The 22,037-nt window shown below is 43.7% G+C and overlaps 1 protein-coding gene across 2 annotated transcripts in view; it reads right to left on the reverse strand.

Moving 5' to 3' along the window:
• jazf1b (JAZF zinc finger 1b) overlaps nucleotides 1-22,037 on the reverse strand; it is a 454,958-nt gene that overhangs the window by 17,896 nt on the left and 415,025 nt on the right. For both annotated transcript variants that reach the window (XM_068059392.1, XM_068059401.1), the window contains one exon: nucleotides 3,969-4,138. In XM_068059392.1, coding sequence (XP_067915493.1) covers nucleotides 3,969-4,138 — 170 coding nt within the window. The remainder of the gene's footprint in view (nucleotides 1-3,968; nucleotides 4,139-22,037) is intronic.

The raw sequence follows: 22,037 nt of genomic DNA on the forward strand, positions 1-22,037 counted from the left end.
GCTATCTGCTGTAGGGACACTTGCAGCTAGCCTGCAACAAAATGATCAGCTATGGAGTGAAACCTGACTACACCTCCTTTCAGGCATGGAGCAATGCTGACCAATTGAAATGATGTCCCGGAATGGCAAGCAGGGTCACTACTTCCAAAAAGGCAGTCAATAGCTGGACTGCTCGGTCACTTACCTGCAGATTCCACTTTGCACCTCAACATTAAATTTCATTTAATTTCATTTCTGACCCTCACTTCTTATCTCTCTCTTCAGCTTGAAAAATGTTTCCAAAAGGATTTTAATGTCGTTTGAGCCTTTCCAAAGGTAATAAGAAATTCTGGCATCTTATTCTGTCAGTTCCCTTTAAGTTTCACCTGAATTGTGATTTTCTGGTGCCACCATTAAGCTACCTCGCAGCAAGCAGGTGGTGGGTGGTAGGCTGCTCCATCATGTCTGCAAACTCCAATTCTTGCTGCCACATTGGGCCCTCTTTCAACTTCATTTTTGCTTGTGACCTCATAGCCCTCTTTCACTTGAGCTTTGGCAAAGGCGGCCAAAGGATTGAAATGCTTCTAAAGTCTGCGCAAAAACATCTGGGGCAATGAATAATTATGATAATAAGCTAATCACGTTTTCGGAATCCGACTATTTGTGTTCCTGCAGAGACCCGTATCCCTCTGCTCAAACCTCCTCAAACGCATCCCCTGTGTCACTTGCTTTTTCACTCCCAGGCAGCAATTCAGATTGTTTTACCGAATGTCAATTAGATTGCAATGGTGAGGATGCAACAGACACTAAGTGCAGGATATTTAGGCCCTGCTGGGGCCAGGAACGGAGGCGGGTGGGCGCTAAAAATAGTGCCATTTCCCCGGCTCCATCCCGCGCATGGGTCATTTTCCCAGAGGCAGGATCAGGGGGAGGTGGGGTGGGCAGCAGGGCTACCTGCCTGCAAGCAACGGGTGCCCAATGTAACTAATTAAAGGCCTATTTGCGGTCAATTGACAGAGGCCTCCAGTTCTCCTCAGGCAGCGGGGGACACTTTGGCTGCCTAGAGGTGGCCTCCTGGTGGGAGACTAGGTGGGGGGGGGGATTTCCAGGCAGGCTCAGAGGCTTGACGTGCCTGCCTGGGTTCAGCAGCAGCCACAGGCTGCCCTGTCCCTGTGGAGGGGATACCCCTTTACAATGGTGGCCTGGCTGCTGAATATATTTTTTAATTTAAATTTGAAAAAGTTGGAGGGCACTTCCATTTTGAGGTGCCCTTTCCCGCACTTACCTGCCATGGCATCCTGTTGCTGCTTTCAAGCTGGAAGGCCCACTACTGGCCCTCCAGCTTCGAGAGCCCACCCACCGTCCTTAATTGGATGGCGAGCCTGCCCTCTGGCCATTAATTGGCCAATTCGGGGAAAGTCACAGGTGAGTGTTACCCACACAATGCGTGCTTCTGGTCCCCATTTGAGGCTGACGGCAGGGTTCAGAAACCCACAAGAAAATCCTGCCGCAAGTGATTCACAGAGCACGAGGGAATGGGAACTGAGTAAGCATGTGACAGATACCAGGTGATCTGCAGGGCACAAGGGAGTGGGAAGCGGGTGAGGACATGCCACCTTCTTAGTGGAGGCTCAGGAGAATACTGTTTATGGCTTTGGAGTCTTTCTTTCAGCTATCTAGTGTTTCTCCCGATTGATCTTGAGCATCATTAACACAGGATGTGGTTGGCTCCTCATGCCCTACAATAGAATGATGGGACTGACTGACTCCTGGCAGTGAGCCACTTCTGGAGTTTGTGCTGGACAGCCTGGTGTCACCTTCCACAATCCACTGGGGTGGTGCTCTGAGCTAGATACCTGTCTTGTGCTACTGTTCTGAGAGACAGCAGTATCAGGCAGGTCAACTCCAATCAATGCCATCTTCTGAATACAGCAACATCAGGGAAGCTTTGTCTTTGCTGCAGGCATCAATGGAGCGAGTGGCAGCTTAATTGAAATCTGGAACAAATCCTCACCTAAGAAGCAGCCTGAGGCCTCCACTGAAGCACAGGCTATAGCTCTGGTGACAGGAGGGGCTGGATTTTCGAAGTGCTGTGGGATTGGAAACCTGAGCGGATGTGATTTGAAAATCACAGTCCTGGAGGTTGTCTCTGGAACCCAAAGTCTGCGATTTTCAATGTGAGGAGGGGAGGGAACAGGGAAACCACCCACCTCTAAATAAGGGCCCAGTAAGCTCCTTTAGGAGCTTGTTAAGGGGCTGAGGTGTTCAGGAAGGCAATTTTCAATTCTGATTTCAGTGATCCCAACCAGTCTGGTGCACGTTCGTGCACAGCTGTCTGGATTACCACGCAGCCAAAAAAACTTTATTAGAAAGCGTGATGGAAATAAATTTGAGGGGCCAACTAGCACCAGGTCGCGTGCTGTACCTTCACTTGGTCTCCATGGCCACTTTCCGTCCTTGTCGCCATCCTGGCCCTTTCATGAGCTGCCTGCACTCCACGGCAAGGCAGCAGCAGCCCCCAACATGGCTGCCACCTGCCTGTGCTGCTGGCCCTAGGCAGGCAGCTCCCATCTCCTGGAAGTGCTTGGCGCCTCTAATTGGGTGCTGAACTTGTCTCCTGCACACTTAAGAGCATTTGCAATCCAAGATCGCGCTGAGAGCGCGACGCTGCTGAAGTATGGGTTTGGGACCCTGAAATGCTTCGGGTATCAGGCTCCCAACCCTGGAACAAAAATCCAGCCCCAGAAGAGAGCATATACAGAACACTGCATAATGATTTCTGAACCATGGTGGCCACGATGCATGCTGACATCTCAGGACTTTCAGGATCTGATAGCTACCACTAGACCAGCTATCCTCTGTGGGTACAGATCCAGCATCCAGTAGAATGGCATTGGGTGGCATTCACCTGCCTGATACTGCTGTCTCTCAGACCAGTCGCACAAGACAGGCATCCGGTCAGAGCACCATGCCAGTGGATTGTGAGAGATGACACCAGGTTGTCCAGGAACAAGCTCCAGAGATGGAGAGTGGCTCCCTGCCAGAGGTCAATCATACCGAACCTTATGGTGTGTTGAGGAGAATGACTAGATAGGTGAAAGACAGGCATGTGTGGCCACACAGAGGAAGCATGGTGTTAGGATAGAGAAGGTTGGCTTAGTTCACTTTGGACCTTACTGTGAAAAAGTAGAATGTTGAGCTTTATTATTAATGAAGATTACAGTCATATGGGAAAGGGTGCACTTATTTGCTCTGACTTATTCACTCACTGATGAATATTGGCACAGTTATGTGGGTGCAAAGAGGGCTGATATGTTAACATATTGTTACATGGGTAGTGGATTGACAGAAGGTGTCTTTATTTGAAAGTGGGAGAGAAGGAGATAAGGCTCTGGTGTCAAAGAAAGACTGTGTTATACAGAAGAGAAGCCTTTAGTAATGGGATTAGTTTGACTAGCCTCTGGGTAATACTACTTGTAAGAATAAATGCTGGCCAGTAAAGGGCTGTTTGTAAGTGGAATCATAAGTGTTGCATGTGGGAGACATTGATGACATGAACTCAAGAGGATATCAAATGCGAACAAAAAATGTGTTACAGAGCTAGGAAAGAAAATTGAAATAAAATAGCACAGTACACTTCTGGTGAGCTCTGCACTCATTTCTTGTGAGCTCTGCACTCACTTCTAGCCATCTGAGAATAAAATTCAACTGTTCAGGAAAATCTAGGGCACATCCCATGCTTGAAGTGTTATGTCTAACTGCTTATTTTAATGCACTTGTAATTTTAATAACCCAAGGCATCATGAAAATATACATTTAAAGCCCAAATAATTTAATCTGGTTAAGTAGACCTCTGATGGTGCTAATAAATATATAAGAAAAAAACCAAGAATTTTTTCCTTGTGATGATACCCAACATACTGATATTATATTACTGAAATTCAATCATAGTTCAGCAGGTTATCTCTTTTTATTACCATCCAATGTACCTTATATCTTTTTTTACATCCAGGAACAGGACAGGCAAAAGGTTTTTCTTCTCCTCCATTCATGCACATGGAGCTCAGAATAGCTTCTGAGCTGATTGCACTTTCTGTGGTCCAAGACTCATCACTGTCTGATTCTTCATAGTCTACCTCTTCTTCATCATATTCACTACCTGAGAGAGAGAAAGAGATGGGGAGATACGTTTAAAAACAAAAAAGAAAATAAGATCATTTCATAAAAAACATTTTGATTTTACCAGGCCATAAAACACGCAGGCCCCAAAAATCCATGGCCTTTCCGGTGAACTCTGCTCTAAATTAGTCAGCAGTTAGACGGAATGGGACCCAGTTACATTAGTTCCTGATATTGTGCGAAGACTCCAGATAGAATTGTTGCGATGGAGCTTACAATATCACTGATGTAACGAGAACCAGGGCTAGAAACTTTGTATGTTGGAATTCTTGCATCCTGAGCCGTGGTAGGATGCTAGTGTACTGGGCAATCCACTTGTGCAATCCACCTTAGAAAGGAGGCAACTTTAGGAACAGAGATAAAAACTTAAGCAAGAACAGGTCCAAAAAAGACTCGACAGTCCATTCCAAAAACTAATACTCCTTAATCATTTACACATTCAAATATCTATCCAATTCTACTGTAAATTTTCCCACACTATCTGCCTCTATTGCCTTCCTGGGCAATCTTTTACCCATGTTTAACATTCCCTATGTAAAGTAATAGACCTAAACTCCCACTAAGCTTGAGCCAGCCCTCATGGTTCGAGAGTTTATGGCAATTGGAAATTTATCAGTTTATCTATTCATGTAATTGTTTTGAATCCTTGAATAATATGAATCTTCTCTCCAGAGTTAATAATAGCAGGCTCATCAACTTCCCCTCATAGCTCAGATGCCTAAATTAGCCATCCGTTTGGTTGCCCTTATCCAATGTCTAGCTATCACTGCTGCAAATGGCAACCAAAATTGTACACAGATTTCCAAGCGTGGCAGCACCAGCACTTTGTATCGACTCAATATCACCTGGGAATTTTGCTGCAGGCGTAATAGTAGTAGTGCACTGTGACACCATTGGATTCTGGGAGTTGTAGTCTGCTACCTTCTTGAGCCACTTCACTCAGTTGACACAACGGGGGAAGCTGCATTAGCTCAAAACCCAGGAACCAGAAAGAAGATCTTGCCTCTCTTTTATATTCGTTCATGGAATTTGGACTTCGCTGGCAAGGCCAGCATTTATTTCCCATCCCTAATTGTCCTTGAGAAGGTGGTGGTGAGCTGCATTCTTGAACTGCTGTAGTCCTTGTGGCCTACCACAGTGCTGTTAGGAAGGATTTTGACCCAGCGACAGTGAAAGAATGGCAATATATTTCCAAGTCAGGATAGTGCGTCACTTGGAGAGGAACTTGCAGGAGGTGGTGTTCCCATTTGTCCGCTGCCCTTGTTTTTCTAGCTAGTGAAGGTTGTGGATTTGAAAGGTGCTGTCGAAGGAGCCTCAGCAAATTGCTGCAGTGCATCTTGTAGATGGTACATACTGCTGCCACGGTGCACTGGTGGTGGACAGCGTGAATGTTTAAGGTAGTGACTGGAGTCCCAATCAAGCAGGCTGCCTTGTCTTGAATGATGTCGAGCTTCTTGAATCAGGAATGTGACGGAAAACTCCCAACTTGCCTGAATGAGTGCAGCTCCAACAACACTCACGAAGATCTACACCATCATGAACAAAGCAGCCTGCTTGATTGGCACCCCATCCACCACCTTCAACATTCACCCCCTCCACTACTGGCACACAATGGCAGTAGTGTGCACCATATACAAGATGCACTGCAGCAACTTGCCAAGGCTCCTTTGACAACACCTTCCAAACCCGCGACCTCTTCCACCTAGAAGGACAAGGGCAGCAGACACGTGGGAACACCACCACCTGCAAGTTCTCCTTCAAGTCACACACTGTCTTGAATTGGAAATATATCGCCATTCCTCCACTGTTGCTGGGTCAAAATCCTGGAACTCCCTCCCTAACAGCATTGTGGTGTACCAACATCACATGGCTAGAGGCAATTCCAGAAGGCAGATCATTCCCACCTTAAGGGCAATTAAGAATGAGCAATAAATGCTGGCCTTGCCAGCGACCCTCATGTGCTAAGAATGAATAAAAAACAGAATTGTGCCTTGTCGTGGACAGGCTTTATGGAGTCAGGAGGTGAGTTATTTGTCACACAATTCCCAGCCTCTGCCCTGCTCTTGTAGCCACAGTATTTATGTGGCTGGTCCAATTAAGTTTCTAGCCAATGGTAACCCCATGTTGTTGATAGTGGGGGATTCAGCGATGGTAATACTGTTGAATGTCAATGGGAGAGGGTGAGATTCTCTCTTGTTGGAGATAATCATTGCCTAGCATTTGTGTGGTGTGAATATTACTTGCCACTTATCAGCCCAAGCCTGAATGATGTCCAGGTCTTGCTGCATGCGGACATGGCCTGCTTCATTATCTGAGGAGTTACGAATGGGACTGAATATTGTGCAATCATCAGTAAACATCCCCATTTCTGACCTTATGAAGGAGGGAAGATCAATGATGAAGCAGCTGAGGATGGCCTAGGACACTGCCCTGAGGAACTCCTATAGCAATGTTCTGAAGCTGAGATAATTGGCCTCCAATCACCACAACCATGCTGTTTCTGATGAAAGGTCAGTACTGAACTGTTAAATCGGTTTTTCTCTCCACAGATGCTGCCTGACCTGCTAAGTATTTCCAGCAATTTCTGTTCTTATTTCATATTTCCAGAATCCACAGTATTTTGCCTTTGTACCACAACCACACTCCTTTGTGTTAGGTTCCTGCCAGTAGAGTTTTCCCATTGATTCCCATTGACTTCAATTTTATTAGGGTTCCTTGATGCCACCTCAGTCAAATGCTACAGTAGTGCCAAGGGCAGTAAGTCTCACCTCACCTTGAGAAATTCAGCTATTTTGTCTATGTTTAAATCAAGGTTGTAATGAGGTCTGGAGCTGAATAGTCTTTGTGGGCATCCGTGAGCAGTTTATTGTTGTGTAAGTGCTGCTTGATAGCACTGTCAACGACACCTTTCATTACTTTGCTGATGATTGAGAGTAGACTGATATGGCGGTAATTGGCCAGATTGGATTTGTCTTGCTTTTTGTGGACAGGGCAATTTTCCACATTGACGGGTAGATGCCAGTGTTGAAGCTGTACTGGAACAGCTTGGCTAGGGACACAGCTAGTTCTGGAGCACAAGTCCTCAGCATGACAGCCAGGTGTTGCCAGCGCTCACAGCCTTTTCTGTGTGCAATTTGTTCAGCCGTTTCTTGATATCACATGGAGTCAATCGAATTGCCTGATGACTGGCAGCTGTGATGCAGGGGGCCTCAGTAGGAGGCCAAGATGGCACTACTGGCTGAAGATGCTTGTTAAAGCTTCAACTTTGTCTTTGGCACTGATGTGCTGGGCTCCGTCATCATTCAGTATTGGGATGTTTGTGGAGCCTTGTCAACTGGTTAGTTATTTAATTGCCTACACCATTCATGACTGAATGTGGCAGGACTCAGAGCTTTGATCTGATGCGTTGGTTCTGGGATAAGAACATAAGAAACAGCAACAGGACTAGACCATACAGCAGCTTGAGCCTGTTCCCCAATGCAATGCAATCATGGCTGATCTTCTGCCTCAACTCCACTCCCCATATTCCTTGATTCCTTGAGAGACCAAAAATCTGTGTATTTCAGCCTTAAGTATACTCAATGATGGAGCATCCACAACCCTCTGGAGTAAAGAATTCCAAAGATTCACAATCCTTTAAGTAAAGAGGTTTCCCCCTGTATCAGTCCTAAATGATCGACCCTTATCCTGAGACTGTGTCCCCGTGCTCTAGCTTTCCCAGCCAGGGGAAACAACCTCTTAGTGTCTATCCTGTCAAGCCCCTTTAGAATCCTCTATGTTTCAGCGAGATCACCTCTCATTCTTCTAAACTCCAAAGATTATAGTAAAATAAAAGCAAAATACTGCAGATGCTGGAAATTTGAAATAAAAACAAGAAATGCTGGAAATACTCAGCAGGAGTGGCAGCATCTGTGGAGGGAGAAGCCGAGTTAACGTTTCAGGTCAGTGACCCTTCATCAGCGATTATAGGCCCAATTTACTCAGCCTCTCATCATAAGGCAACCCTCTTATCCCATGAACCAATCTAGTGAACCTTTGCTGAACTGCTTCCAATGCAAGTATATCCTTGCTTAAATATGGGGACCAAAACTACACGCAGTACTCCAGGTGTGGTCTCACCAAAGCCCTGTACAACTGTAGCAAGACTTCCTTATTCCTTTACTCCAATCCCCTTGCAATAAAGGCCAAAATGCCATCTGCCTTCCGAATTGCTTGCTGTAGCTGCACACTAGCTTTCTGTGTTCATTGTACAAGTTTTTTAAAAAATTCAGTCATGGGACGTGGGCATCGCTGGCTAGGCCAGCATTTATTGCCCATCCCTAATTGCCCTTGAGAAGGTGGTGGTGAGCTCCCTTCTTGAACCGCTGCAGTCCATGTGGGGTAGGTACACCCACAGTGCTGTTATGGAGGGAGTTCCAGGATTTTTACCCAGTGACAGTGAAGGAACGGCAATATAGTTCCAAGTCAGGATGGTGCGTGACTTGGAGGGGAACTTGCAGGTGATGGTGTTCCAATGCATTTGCTGTTCTTGTCCTTCTAGTTGGTAGAGGTCGTGGGTTTGGAAGGTGCTGTCTAAGGAGCCTTGGTGCGTTGCTGCAGTGCATCTTGCAGACGTTACACACTGCTGCCACTGTGCGTCGGTGGTGGAGGGAGCGAATGTTTGAGGATGGGGTGCCAATCAGGCGGGTTGCTTTGTCCTGGATGGTGTCGAGCTTCTTGAGTGTTGTTGGAGCTGCACCCATCCAGGCAAGTGGAGAATATTCCATCACACTCCTGACTTGTGCCTTGTAGATGGTGGACAGGCTTTGGGGAGTCAGGAGGTGAGTTACTCGCCTCAGGATTCCTAGCCTCTGACCTGCTCTTGTAGCCACGGTATTTATATGGCTACTCCAGTTCAGTTTCTGGTCAATGGTAGCCCCTAGGATGTTGATAGTGGGGGATTCAGCGATGGTAATGCCATTGAATGTCAAGGGGAGATGGTTAGATTCTCTCTTGTTGGAGATGATCATTGCCTGGCACTTGTGCGGCGCGAATGTTACTTGCCACTTATCAACCCAAGCCTGGATATTGTCCAGGTCTTGCTACATTTCTACACGGACTGCTTCAGTATCTGAGGAGTCACGAATGGTGTTGAACATTGTGCAATCATCAGCGAACATCCCCACTTCTGACCTTATGATTGAAGGAAGGTCACTGATGAAGCAGTTGAAGATGGTTGGGCTGAGGACACTACCCTGAGGAACCCTTGCAGTGACCTCAGATGAATGACCTCCAACAACCACAACCATCTTCCTCTGCGTTAGGTATGACCCCAACCAGCGGAGAGTTTTCCCCCGATTCCCATTGACTCCAGTTTTGCTAGGGCTCGTTGATGTCATACTTGGTCAAATGCTGCCTTGATTTCAAGGGCAGTCACTCTCACCTCACCTCTTGAGTTCAGCTCTTTTGTCCATGTTTGAACCAAGGCTGTGATGAGGTCAGGAGCTGAGTGGCCCTGGCGGAACCCAAACTGGGCATCACTGAGCAGGTTATTGCTAAGCAAGTGCTGTTTGATGGCACTGTTGATGACACCTTCCATCACTTTACTGATGATTGAGAGCAGACTGATGGGGCGGTAATTGGCCGGGTTGCACTTGTCCTGCTTTTTGTGTACAGGACATACCTGGGCAATTTTCCACATTGCAGGGTAGATGCCAGTGTTGTAGCTGTACTGGAATATTTAGAAGTTTCATTCCTTTAAAAAATATTCTGTTTTTCTGTTCTTCCTACCAAAGTGAATAACATTATACTTCACCACATTATACTCCATCTGCCACTTTGTTGTCCACTCACATGGCCTGTCAATATTTCTATGCTGCCTCTTTGTGTCCTCACAGCTTACATTCCCACCTAGCTTGTATCATCAGCAAACTTAGATACATTACTGTTACGAAAGTGCTTCCATTTTTAAAAAATATTTTACTTTTAAGGACTTGTTAAAAACTGAAAAGATTCCATGGATGTGTTTTTTTTAACAAGTACACTGAAAGGACACTTGAGATGCTGTTTGAAAACCATCTGTGCTGGAAGTCATGTGCTTTGGGCTCAGCAAACAACAGAACCCTTGACCTGGGGAAAACTGGTTACAGAGAAGCCACATGTCAAGGCTTATGGACGTCAGGAGGATGACTCTATGTTTGGGGTTTGGATATTGTTTTCAGTTTAGTTGTGTGAGAACTGTTTGAAGACAGTTGGTGTTTTCCTGTCAAGGAAAAAGAAACCACCCAGCTCACCTCTTTATCTCTTTGAAGAAATCCTGCAAAGATCCAGAGTGGGAGAGCTAAAATCCCTGGTGCTGCATAACTCCTGAGAAGCTGGGAAAGCATCCTGCAATTCAAATGTGTGCTGGTGCAAAACCCTGATGCCACATTTCTCCTAGGAAGTCTACTAGAATAATTCTTGACATCTCCAGAATGGACTGCTTTTGAAACGATCCCAGTGACCCGTCTCCGTATACCCAGACACCAGACCAAAAAAAGGACAACTGACATCTTTCCATATCTTTTTTTTTCCATCAAGAATGAACAAGTATTTGGCCAAAGTAGTCTTTCTTGTCTTTCTGTTTGTAATAGACTTCTGCAGAGAGAATTTCTGTATTTTTTGCAGTGTGCGTGTGTGTAATTGGGTAAGTTAAAAAAGGAAACTTTCATATTTCAATCTGTATGTTAATGCTTTGCTTTGTTACTGGTTAAGTCTTGTTTCATAATAAACAGATAATTTTGTTGTTTATTAAAGAAACCTGGTTGGTGTATTTTTTATTCTGGGATTAAAAAAAAAGAGTACATTGTTGTATTGGTAACCGGGTAAACATTTAAATATATGTTCTGACCTGTGGAGAAGTGGAACTAGAAAAGATAGTGCACTCCTCCCGCCTCGGTCATAACATTACTCGCGGTCTCTTCATCTAAGTGATTAATATAGATTGTAAATAGCTGAGGCCCCATCACTAATCCTTGCAGCACTCCACTAATTACAGCTGCCAACTTGAAAATGCCCCGTTTATCCTTACTCTCTGCTTCCTGTCCGTTAATCAATCCTCGATCCATGCTAATATATTACCCCCAACTCCATGTGTCCTTATCTTGCGGTATTAGCCTTTTGTGTGACACCTTATTGCATGCCTTTTGGAAATCCAAATATATTACATCTACTGGTTCCCTTTTATCTACCCTATTAGTTACATCCTCAAAAAACAAATAAATTTTTCCTTTCGTAAATCCATGTTGACTTTGTTATGATCATACTTTGATTTTCTAAGTGCATTGTTAAGACTTCCTTAATAATAGATCCAGTGTTTTCCCGACACCTGATGTCAGGCTAACTGGCCTGTGGTTCCCTGTAGTTTTCTCTCTCCCACCTTTCTTGAATAGCTGTGTTAGATTTGTGAACTTCCAATCTGCTGGGACCATTCTGGAATCTAGGGAATTTTGGAAAATCATAACCAGTGCATCCACTATCTCTGCAATTACCTCTTTTAGAACCCTGGGACATAGGCCATCAGGTCCTGGGGATATGTTGTTTTTTTTTGTCCCTTAAGTTTCTCCAATACTTTTTCTGTGCTAATATTAATGTCCTTAAGTTCCTCACTCTTATTAGCTCCTTGGCTATCCTCTATTTCTGGTACGTAATTTGTGTCTTCTACTGTGAAGACAGACACAAATTATTTGTTGAAACATCTTTGCCATTTCCTTGTTCCCCATGATAATTTCTCCTGTCTCTGCCTCTAAGGGACCAATGTTTATTTTAAGCACTAAAATAAATGCAAAATACTGCGGATGCTGGAAATATAAAATAAAAACAAGAAATGCTGGAAATACTCAGCAGGTCTGGCAGCATCCGTAGAGAGAGAAGTAGAATTAATGTTTCAGGTCAGTGACCTTTCTTCAGAACTAGCAAATATTAGAAATGTGAAAGGTTTTAAGCAAGTAAAGCGGGCGTGGGGCAAGAGATAACAAAGGAGAAGGTGTAGATAGGACCAAGGTCACGGAGCAAAGGCAAACAATATTATAATGGTGTGTTGAAAGACAAAGCATTAGTACAGATAGGGTGTTAACGGACTGAAAACTGAACAGCTGCAAGTACAAACATGAAAAAAAAAGTGGGTAAGCAAACTGAACAAACTAAGATAAAATAAAACAAACACAAAAAAATATAAAAAAGAAAAAAGAAAAAAATAACTAAAAATAAAAGTAAAATGGGGGGCCGTCATGCTCTGAAATTATTGAACTCAATGTTCAGTCCGGCAGGCTGTAGTGTGCCTAATCGGTAAATGAGATGCTGTTCCTTGAGCTTGCATCGATGTTCACTGGAACACTGCAACAATCGCAGGATAGAGACGTTATTTTTTTCTTTTTTATATATTTTTTGTGTTTATTTAATTTTATCTTAGTTTGTGCAGTTTGCTTACCCACTGTTTTTTTCATGTTTCTACTTGCGGCTGTTCAGTTTGCAGTCCGTTAACACCCTATCTGTACTAATGCTTTGTCTTTCAACATACCATTAACATATTGTTTGCCTTTGCTCCATGACCTTCTGATCGGTTATTCTCCGTGACCTTGTCCTATCTACACCTTCTCCTTTGTTATCTCTTGCCCCACACCCGCTTTACTTGCTTAAAACCTTTCATATTTCTAATATTTGCCAGTTCTGAAGAAGGGTCACTAACCTGAAATGTTAACTCTGCTTCTCTCTCCACGGATGCTGCCAAACCTGCTGAGTATTTCCAGCATTTCTGGATTTTATTTATTTTAAGCACACTCCTTTTTATATACTTGTAAAAGCTCTTACAATCTGTTTCTATATTTCTGGCTAATTTAGTTGAATTCCATTTTTTCCCTTTTTATCAACTTTTTATTTGCCCTTTGCTGGTTCTAAAACACTCCCAATCTTTAGGCTTACTACTATCCTTTGCAACATTACAAGCCATTTCTTTTAATCTAATACTATCCTCAATTTCCCTAGTAAGCCACGGATAGATCTTTCTTTAAAAGGTAGCTGATACAGGGAGCTTCCAGCAGCATTAGGACTAAATCCACACTAATGTGTGCACAATGGCAAAACCAAATAAGCTAATCTAGTTTCTACATTAACAGTAACATGTTTCCCATCCTGAGACTGGTGAATTAATAATGTGAAACAAGGAAAGGGCAGAGACTTTGAACAAGTATTTTGTACCCATCTTCACAGCAGAAGAAACAAAACGCATCCCGAGAATAGCAGAAAATCAAGAGGCAAAAGGGAAGGAAGAACTTAAAACAATCACTATCACTAGAGAAAAAGTACTAGGAAAACTAATGAGACTAAAGGCTGCCAAGTCCCCTGGACCTGATGGCTTGCATCCTAGGGTCTTAAAAGAAGTGGCTGCAGAGATAGTGGATGCATTTGGTTGTAAGAGTGTGGGAAAATGGCGCACTGACACGGAACACAAAAGTCCGAGTGTATCAAGCCTGTGTCCTCAGTACCTTGCTCTATGGCAGCGAGGCCTGGACAACGTATGTCAGCCAAGAGCAAGGTCTCAATTCATTCTATCTTCGCTGCCTCCGGAGAATCCTTGGCATCAGGTGGCAGGACCGTATCTCCAACACAGAAGTCCTCGAGGCGGCCAACATCCCCTACTGAGTCAGCGGCGCTTGAGATAGCTTGGCCATGTGAGCCGCATGGAAGATGGCAGGATCCCCAAGGACACATTGTACAGCGAGCTTGTCACTGGTATCAGACCCACCGGCCATCCTTATCTCCGCTTTAAGGACGTCTGCAAATGCGACATGAAGTCCTGTGACATTGATCACAAGTCGTGGGAGTCAGTTGCCAGTGATCGCCAGAGATGGCGGGCAGCCATAAAGGCGGGGCTAAAGTGTGGTGAGTCGAAGAGACTTAGCAGTTGGCAGGAAAAAAGACAGAAGCGCAAAGAGAGAGCCAACTGTGTAACAGCCCCGACAACCAATTTTAACAGCAGCGCCTGTGGAAGAGTCTGTCACTCTAGAATTGGTCTTTATAGCCCCTCCAGGCACTGCTTCACAAACCACTGACCACCTCCAGGCGCTTACCCATTGTTTCTCGAGACACCAGGTGAACCATGAAGCAAAAGCCCACTAAGGTAAATTAAAAATAAATCTTTCTTCGCTGGGGCCTGGAAAAGCAGGAGAGCTCATCCGGGCTCCAAAAGGAATGTCCGGGGCTCTGCTGCCCTGAGCTCCTCCCCTACCTGCTATGAGACATTCAGAAAACCACCCTCCTGGACTAGTTTGTTTGGTTTGTTTTTTATTCCTCTATACTGCAAGTATGTCTTTGGTTAGTGAATGGCAATCAGATAATATGTTGATAAAATTACAGAATTTCCTTTTTACAGACTATTTACTGTACTGTTTTTTCATCTGCAGTTTTTTAAATACATAATCCAAACCAGAACTAAAATAAAGGAACAAATAAATGAAGTTCCATGTATTAAGCTACATTTTAGTTTGTTTAATTTTTAAAGTCACTGCTTCAATTTTTCTTTTTAATAATATATTAAATTATAAGCCGCTCTTTCATTGCTTTACTGCACTGCTATAGTTTTCTGCTGGGATAAAATATAGAGTAAATATTAATAAAAATCATGTCCCAAGAATGATTCCTGTTCTGAAGAGTTATGGCAAGAGTTGTATTGCTTCAACACTGAAAATCACTTCTTAGAGTTATACGCTCAAATGTACCAGCACTTCATTTTTATCAAATTACAGAAGGATTAAAGCTATATTATTCAGTATTCTGAATAATAATAAGCCATTGCTATTCAACAGTGGCATAATGTGGGCATTGTGAATGACAGTTAGCTATACTATTGGGAGATGTGAGACTTGCTCCCAGGATGTGCATGTCCTGCTTCAGCCGTTTGAGACATCTGTCAACAACAAACTTCCTGATGAGCACCAGGGGTGCTCCAAAGCTGCACAGGCTGTTCCAAGGTAGCAATTTGCTGCCAAAGAGCAACAACAGTATTTTTCAAGGGTAATGTTACAGCAATTTTCAAAATCAATTATCAGCTCTGCAGGCCCACTTAACCACAGCTTATAAACCTACAATTTTCAGACCTCTACTTGCTTACTGAGTAAATGTGCTGCCTGACATGGTGCTGAGCCACATATACTAATAAGGTCCCATTTCGCTCCGCTGTCTGTGCTGAATTGGCCAATTGCACTCAGATAACTTTTACGGGTGTTACAATTGGCCTCAACATTGTCATAGAGGAAGCATAAAATAAACAAAGTTTTGATTCCTGATCAGTAGTTCCTGCTGGACAGTATATGAGCTTAAAGTTGAATGTGCGCGTATACTGTAGGCAGGAAATAGCAAAACCTAAGAAGTCTCACCTGCAGTGTACAGAGTTTTGGTTATGCAGGCCACAAACAATGGAACTACACAAAGAGGAGGTGTGAGATTTGACCAACAGATTAACCACTGGCTCATGCAGGGACAGACAGGAGAAAAGGCCTCTATGCTGATAGCATCAGAGCTCAGCTGAATTCTGTCCTTGTTTGACATTCACACACATGCACTCCCAGCAGGGATTATTGGCAAGGAAGCAGGATTGGGAACCGTAGCTGGTTATCTCTACCCCAACCTAGTGTACTTCAAACTGTTTCTTCGCCAAATCAGTAAAATTCTAGTACAGCAATCTGACAATATTAGCTGGGAATCTTTGGTCCCTGTTAGAAAAATTCTGAGCATCTTTCAACAGCACAGTGTAAATTGTAAGCATGTGAATATATTGTATCAGCTTGCTGGAAATGGTTTGAGGTCTAACAATATTTTATCATTTCCTATAATACTCTTTGGACAACAGTAAATATTAGACATATAATAAAAGAATCTGCTACCTTTCCAGAAATAACAGATATAATCTAGAAAAATAGCACAAGGATCCAGCTTTAAAAGAGCTAATACAATCCCCAACAAGTTAAAAAGTCAAGAACAGATCTCCTTCCATCAATTGGATATGCATATACCTTAAGTTACAAAGCTCATGTAAATACTATTTTCAAATATAGAGTCTCAGGATAAGTGGCCAATCATTTAGGACTCAGATGAGGAGAAATTTCTTCACTCAAAGGGTAGTAAATCATTGGAATTCTCTATCCCAGGCAGTTCTGGAAGCTCCATCGTTGAATATATTTGAGGCTGAGATAGGCACTGGAATATAGGGAGCGGGCGGGAAAGTGGAGTTGAGGCAGATCAGCCATGATCGTACTGAATGGCAGAACAGGTTCGAGGGGCCGAATGGTCTACTCCAGCTTATGTTCTAACATATGTAAACAGTAGTTACATTGGGCTTTGCAACTTAAACTGTATCCATAATCTAACTTATGCACATGAAACCCAGATATGAGGAGTTTCAAATGGTGGAAACACAAAATTGGTCATGCATTTCTCGGGGTGGCTGGGACATGTCACCCAGAAATGTTGAACTTTTCATGAAAAATGATTAATTCTGGTTGATTTAAAGATTTTTAATTCAAAACAAGGAAAAGCAACATGACATTTTGATTTCAACAGATATCACCTCTCCAAATGTTACCTCAATGGTCACTTTCCCACATCCAAGATCCACCCATTCACAGAAACATGCTCCCCTAATCCAACCCTCATAGTTCATATTGGCAACCTTCTCCCTGTAATTTAAGCTGGGCATTTTTCCCACCCCTCATCAAACTGATTCTCTTTTCATCCTCCATTCTAATTCTATGTCCCTTCAACACAGTTAAAACTCTCTACCCAGTTCAGGTTGCCATTATACTATTATACAGCAATGTGGTTGACTTCTAAAATGCTCTCTGAAATGGCCTAGCAAGCCACTCAGTTCAAGGGCAATTAGGGATGGGCAACAAATGCTGGTCTAGCCAGCGACACCCACATCCCACAAAAATGAATTTTAAAAAACGACCCCCCCCCACCCCCATGCCACCCAATCCCCTCAGTTACATCTTGTACTCTCGCTTCTCAGTTTAGGCTGGCACTTTCCTCCACCACCACCCGTCAATGGTGTCATCCCACTTCAGTTAATGCTGGTACTCTGCCTCTGGTCCCACCTTTTGCCCCTTCCTTCTCCCTGTCATTGCCATCCATTTCCATCTTCCTTCACTGCAACCAATTCCCTTTTCCCTTCATTGTTATTCATTTCCCTCTCCCCTTCTGGCTTCTCTCTTCCCTTCATTTCAATTCACTTCCCCCATAGTCATCCATTTTGTCTCCAATAATAATAGTGAATAAGTCCTGCCACTAATGGAAGGGATCCCACCTGCCATATACTGTAGACAGAAATTTCCTGTTGTCTTGTGAATTCCTGCTTCGAGTAGGCAGAGGCTGAGATTCCTTTCATAGAATCATAAGAATGGTAACAGCACAAAACAAGGCCACTTGGCCCATTGCGTCTGTGTTGGCTCTCTGCAAGAGTTATTCAGTGAGTCCAGTTCCCTTGCCTTTTCCCCTATAGCCGAGTAAATTTTTTCTCTTCAGGTAATGCAATTCCCTTTTAGAAAGCCATGATCAAACCTGCCTCCACCACACTCTCAGGCAGTGCATACAGATCCTAATCACTCACTGCATAAAAAGGTTTTCCTCATGTCACCTCTGGTTCTTTTGCCAATCATGTTGAATTGGTGTCCTCTGGTTCTTGACCCTTCCGCTAATGCGAACAGTTTCTCCCTATCTACTCTGTCCAGACCCCTTATGATTTTGAACAGCTCCATGAAATCTCCTCTTAACCTTCTCTTCACTGAAGAGAACAGCCCCAGCTTCGCCAATCTATCCTCATAACTGAAATCTCTCATCCCTGGAACCATTCTTGTAAATCGTTTGTGCACCTTCTCTAATGCCTTCACATCCTTCCAAACGTTTGGTGCCTAGAATTTGGACACAGTATTTTAGCTGAGGCCGAATCAGTGTTTTATAAAGGTTCACCATAACTTCCTTGCTTTTGTACTCTATGCCTCTATTTATAAAGGCCAGGATCCCGTTTGCCTGATGAACCATTTTCTCAACCTGCCCTGCCACTCTCAATGATTTGTGCACATATATCCTGAGGCCACTCTGCTCTTGCACTGATTACACAGTGTTCAGTATCATTTGCAACTCCTCAGATACAGAAGCAGTCCGTGCCCGCATGCAGCAAGGCCTGGACAATTTTCAGGCTTGAGCTGGTAAGTGGCAAGTAACATTCACACCAAATAAGTGCCTGGCAATGACCATCTCCAACAAGAGAATCTAACCATCTCCGCTTGATATTTAACAGCACTGCCATCGCTGAATCCCCTACCATCAACATCCTGGGGTTACCAGTGACCAGAAACTTAACTGGACCAGCCATGTAAATACTGCGGCTACAAGAGCAGATCAGAGCTTCCTGACTCCCCAAAACCTGTCCACCATCTACAAGGCACAAGTCAGGAATGTGATGGATTACTCTCCATTTGCCTGGATGAGTGCAGCTCCAACAGCACTCAAAAGCAGCCCACTTGACTGGCACCCTGTCCACCACCTTAAGTATTCACTCCCTCCACCACTGGTGAACAGTGGTAGCAGTGTGTACCATTTACAAGATGCACTGCAGCAACTCATCAAGTCTCCTTCGACAACAACTTCCGAACCCACGACTTCCACTCCCTCAAAGAACAATGGCAGCAGATGCATGGGAACACCACCACCTCCAAGTTCCCCTTCAAGTCACACATTATCCTGACTTAGAACAATGTCGCCATTCCTCATTGTTGCTGAGTCAAAATCATGAACTCCCTCCCTATCAGCACTGTGGGTGTACCTACATCAGATGGACTACAACAGTTCAAGAAGGTGGCTCACCACCACCTTCTCAAGGGCAATTAGGGATGGGCAACAAATGCCAGTAACACTCACATCCCATGAAAGAATTAAAGAAAAATAAAATGGGCCCTCCAATGCTGATGTCAGCATGAAACATTGGTTACTGGCATGCATGCATCTGTCTGTATTTGTCCAGGACTACTGGGGTAAGAATAAAAATGGTTAATGCACATTGGACTCATCAGCCACAAAGGAAATATTCCCATCTTCTGTCATGGCAAATAAATTGAACCCTGGCAAATGTTTAACGACAAGTTACAATTGGCAACTATGAATCAAAAGTGAACGAAACAGCTGTATTTCAGTAAAGTAACCACAACAATTGTAGTCTAGTTATAATTCAAAAGTATTGTCTTTTACTTTTCAAAATGAATTCAGGAGTACTACACTATCATTAATTCCATTTTATCTTCTTCCCTCCACTTTTTGTTCATATGAATATTTGTGCTCATTGGTGTTAATACTGGGAATATTTAAGTTTTGCATCCAGTGTCAGTATAATGCACACTTATGTAAATGTACTTGCATTAGGCCCATAACTTTGCTTAAGAACATGCCCTTAACCCAGCCTCAGGAAAACCCCTTCTACAGCATTCATTTCTCAATAAAATGCCTGCCACACCATCAGAGAAAAGGAGACAGTGCATAGCAATTTTTCGTCCTTATGTATTTGGATGATGAGTACAAGTCACAGCCTTCATCCCTCATCATTGGAAAGAGTCCATTAGGATTGAATGCAGGCAGCTTTGGTGTATTAGATATAAATGAAAACCCATTCAGAAGATTTCCTACAATGACAGACCAGTGATGAATCTCGTACCATCTGTCTGGGCTAGTTTTATACTCATTTCCCAGTGGTGACACTAACAATACTTGCAGATATAAGATTCTTTTGGGAAAAGGAAGATTCAAATCTGTTGCATGTTTAAGCTACAACATGTTGAGGGTTCATTGTTGGTAAACAATGATGTTTATCATCTGCTTACACTCTGCCATGTCAGGTTGACTGTCCATCACAGGTGGCAGTTTACTACGGAAACATCATTTCCAAGACAGTTATATGAAACATGTAATTGCAACACACTCATTACTATCAACAGTTGCATAGACTGAATGCAAACACATCCCAAGTACATTTGCAAATTTACATTTTTTCTCCTTGTAATTTCATAAAATAACAGAATTAAAAAGAATTTTTCAGGCAGCTTATGAATTGAGGATGTGTTGGGGTGGGGGCGGGGTGGTGAGGAAGGGGAGAGAGATACCCATTTATTGATACTACTACTGAGCAAGATCAAGACTGGTTCACATTAGTATTTCCCCTTCCTGTCCCCATCATGCACCCCGAAGTTACAGTTTTTTAGAAAATCAATTGTTCTCAGTGGCAGGACAAGATTTATTTTCCATCCCTAGTTGCCGTGAGGACATTAAGGGTTAACCACATATTGTGGGACTAGGGTCATATGTAGGCCAGACTGGGTAGGGGTGACAGGTTCCCTATCTTAAAGGATATTAGTGAATAGTTGGAATATTGCAATAAATTGCCATGGCAGGATTTGAACTCAAGATTTCTGGGCTGTTAACCCAGTACCATAATAACCACTAGGCTACTGCATCTTAATAGAGCTCCCCTATCCTTCCTGTTCATCTCAAATAAAACAACCATGTCACAACATGAATGCGATGCCTAATCAGCATTGGCTTTAGTATTCTACCAGTTATTGACAGTTCATGATACCAGGTGGGATCTCTGCATCATAGATACCCCAGAGTGAAGGATTCCAAATGTGAAACTAAAATGAACGCAGAAGCAACTGCACAACTCCTGGAAGAGAGCAGGACAAAACCCATAGAGTCAACTCCACTGATGGAACCACCTGGAGGAAGAATACTTTCATTGACAAGGGAGAAACTTGCACTAAATAGTACTTCCTCACTTTTTTCTTAGAAAGCAAAAACTGACAAGCGGCTCCTTTACCAGGTGATCAATCGACTGCCAAAAAGTACTGCTTGTGGTTTGGAATCACCAACAAAATTCTAGTAGTCCCTTGTTCTGGAAAGTGGCTGCTACATTTTTCAGTTTTTCCTTCCCTTCTTTAATCTATATTTATCAATATTTTTTAGCCGGTGACTCCAGACCTGAGGAAAGTTCATTCAGAGGCAAATAAACCTGCCTCTCAAAGACCTCAGTTTTTATGGTTCAATTATATTCAGTTTCACAGTTTCTTTTGACAAGGCTCATGGGAAAGGTATAGGTCGCCCTACCATAACTGAACCAATCACAAATTTTGCATGTATTTAAAAAGTGTGATTAGAATCTTTTCTCAAGCCTGTTACCAGGATATTTATAACACAAACTTTGCAACATATGTAACAATGTTGGTTTAGGGCTGCAGGTAGCTTTTAAAATCTCACCTACTCCACCTGATTAATAGGGATAGCTGCTAGACCAAAACAAGGCAGAACCGATTCATATTTGTCACATAACTATCCATTTTTCAACTCAATAAGCTGGATTTAGTCGCGCAAGAGGGCTTCCGGCACGCCACCGGCACGATTCAACAGTGTTTAGGCACTTAAATGCCCAGCGCCAGGATCCCAGTCCTTTTAAAGGGATGGGGATCCCGCCTCCAAGAGCTGTCAGCCAATCAGAGGGCTGGCAGCTCAGTAGTATCGACAGTACCACTGGAGCGGTAGCCATTGCCAGTACTACAGGAGGCCTAGGAGCAGGCCCAGCGCTGGAGACCTGGACCTCAAGTAAGTCAGGCGGGATTGCTAGGGGCAGTCCAGCAGTGTGAAAGTGGGCGAAAGTGCGGGGTGTGTTACAGGAGGTGGATTATGCTGCCAGGGCCCCTCCCTGGGCCACAGATTGCCCATGGAGGAGGCCACCCGCCACCCCCCCCGAAGCCTGCAGGAAGGTCACCTCATTTCAGTGAGCGATGCCCCCCCCCCCACCGCTGGCTTAATTTCAGCAGCGGAGGGAA

The sequence above is a fragment of the Heterodontus francisci genome, chromosome 2 (assembly GCF_036365525.1).
Source record: "Heterodontus francisci isolate sHetFra1 chromosome 2, sHetFra1.hap1, whole genome shotgun sequence".
NCBI classification, from domain to species: Eukaryota; Metazoa; Chordata; class Chondrichthyes; order Heterodontiformes; family Heterodontidae; genus Heterodontus; species Heterodontus francisci.